The sequence below is a fragment of the Micromesistius poutassou genome (assembly GCF_964030765.1).
Source record: "Micromesistius poutassou genome assembly, chromosome: 17".
Classification (NCBI taxonomy): Eukaryota; Metazoa; Chordata; class Actinopteri; order Gadiformes; family Gadidae; genus Micromesistius; species Micromesistius poutassou.
In genome coordinates, this window is record NC_140287.1 from 5,405,398 (window position 1) to 5,407,897 (window position 2,500).

Sequence of the window (2,500 nt, forward strand, 5' to 3'; positions counted from 1 at the left end):
CTCTACTATGACTTTTACACCGTTGTATAAAATGCTGATTTCCCAGCACTTTCACAGGATTAACACCAAGTGAAGTTAAGAATTGGATTAGCTTTAATTGCTCCTGTGTAAACAAGTTAAGTTAAGCGAAGAAATGCCTCATGCTAGTGCCTTCAAATAACTGCAGAGTTCAAAGTCAACTCATGTTTGTATATTTTTTATTTCGCAAACAGCAAAACAGTATTTCCCCCTCAGAATATGAATAACTTAAAGGACTCTCCTGTTAACTAAGTTGAGTAAAGAAATGCTTTAACCGAGCGATGAAACGGATGGTAATCGCATGTCTTCAAATAACAGCAGTTCAAAGTCACCTCATGTTTATTTATTTCTTTAGTATATTCACATCAAGATACAGTGGGCTAACATTGCTAGGCGCCACTGCTAAAGGTCAACGCCTGGTCCCGTGGGTGCTGGACCTAGGCTTACACTGCCTGAATTAGGAACTCCTCACACACACACACACACACACACACACACACACACACACACACACACACACACACACACACACACACACACACACACACTCGGAAACACACACACACACACACACACACACACACACATACACACACACACTCGGAAACACACACACACGCACGCACGCACGCACGCACACGCACACACACACTCAGACACTCAAAACACACACACTCGAAAACACACACACATACACTCTGAAACACACACACAGACAAACACACACACACTCGGAAACACAGAAATACACATAGTCAGATACACAGACACACAAACAGACTTGCAGTCATGCCCACCTGCACACACACACACACACACACACACACACACACACACACACACACACACACACACACACACAGGTATACACTCAGGTGTGCGTGGCTCTCAGGGAGGACATTGGCATGCGGCGGGCCCCGCTGCCGAGGACATTGGCATGCGGCGGGCCCCGCTGCCCGGAGCGCTGTCCTCCTCTTCGTTTTCACATCATTAATTAAGGCCGAGGGTGGGGGGGGGGGGGGGGGGGGGGTGTGTTGATCAGGAAGCGCGGCGAGGGGAATGGTAATGGTGCCTAGCAGGGGGAGGGGAGAGGAGCGGTTGGCAGAGCCGCAGCAGGGGTACGTGTGTGTGTGTCTGTCTGTCTGTCTGTCTGTCTGTCTGTGTGTGTGTGTGTGTGTGTGTGTGTGTGTGTGTGTGTGTGTGTGGACCAGTGCCGATTTCTCTAAGACGGCAAGGGAAGCTCAGCTTCCCCTAAAATTTAATTTTAAATAAAATGGTCAAATATATACTGTTGTGTTAACATTTCAGACTAAAAATGCGTTAGAACATGTCCATCTCGAAGACGAGTTTGTTCAGAATCAGCTGCATATCGCAGGTCGACTGAATCGATGTCCTTCTCATTCATTCCCGTAGCGTCACAGTGCGTTTGCCTGTTGAAGCTCAGCGTCCATCCACTTCAATGGGGCTGCATAGAACAGCTTTTTTTAGTGAGTCGAAAGTTGACAGTCATTGGATAATGCTGCGATTATGTCCCTCCCACGGACACTCAGCGTCTCTGGGGGTGAATGGAGGAGTGGGCTGGCCTGGAAGCTGGGCTTCTGTGTGATGATTGGAGGGTCTGCGAAAGACTGAGTTGCCGTTTTATTGACAGGGATTTTGAACTATAAAAAGTCACCGGAGCTCTCTTCATTCCTCAGTCCCATCGTGGATTTTGCAAGCGAGTCGAAAGATGAACTGCAACCTATTTCTTGATATTTGCTTGGCGAAATTGCTAGACAATTTTCATTGTACATTTCATACACTTATTCACACAATTCCTTGCTTCAGTTTAACATAATTCCCACATTTCCTTGTTCAAGTTTAATATTGTTTTGGTAGTTGGCCATCACTTTGATTCAGGGAGCCTGAGGTCTGAACTTCAAGTCCAGTATTCAGATCAGGACTTGCAGGGCGACAGGGGAAAGCTGCGTGATTTCTTGGTGTTCCTTAAAGACATTGAGTTGGACAGTGCAATGCCTCAGCTTTACAAACTGTTCTCATTAGTGGCAACAATTAGAGCTACATCTGCAGGTGTAGAAAGGAGCTTCTCCTGTTTAAAGCGGCTCAAGTCCTACACCCGTAACACAATGGGCCATGGCCGTTTAAGCAGCCTAGCTCTGCTGGCCATTGAGAGGACACTGGTCAAGTCAGTGGAAAAGACAGCTAGTTGGTATGACAGAGCATTTCCAAGGAACAGAGAGCATAATTTACATATATATATATATATATATATATATATATATACATAAATTGACAGTTTATATGATGTAGGCCGAAAATGAGCTTCCCCTCTTTGAAAGACCAGCAGCCGCCACTGGTGTGGACGTATCTCTCACGCTGTCCTTCTCGCGGTGTGTCCTCCAGTGATGTCCCTGGTGCCCCCCCAGCAGCCCTCCCTGTCCCACCTGGCGCTGGGCCTCTCCGTGGGCACCTCGGCCCTCAT

The 2,500-nt window shown here is 47.2% G+C and overlaps 1 protein-coding gene across 1 annotated transcript in view; it reads left to right on the plus strand.

Moving 5' to 3' along the window:
* Positions 1 to 2,500, plus strand: part of alk (ALK receptor tyrosine kinase) — a gene marked incomplete at both ends in the record, with an annotated part of 301,524 nt that overhangs the window by 278,229 nt on the left and 20,795 nt on the right. The window contains one exon of the mRNA XM_084481688.1: positions 2,422 to 2,500. This exon is cut by the window's right edge and continues 38 nt beyond it. Coding sequence (XP_084337814.1) covers positions 2,422 to 2,500 — 79 coding nt within the window. The remainder of the gene's footprint in view (positions 1 to 2,421) is intronic.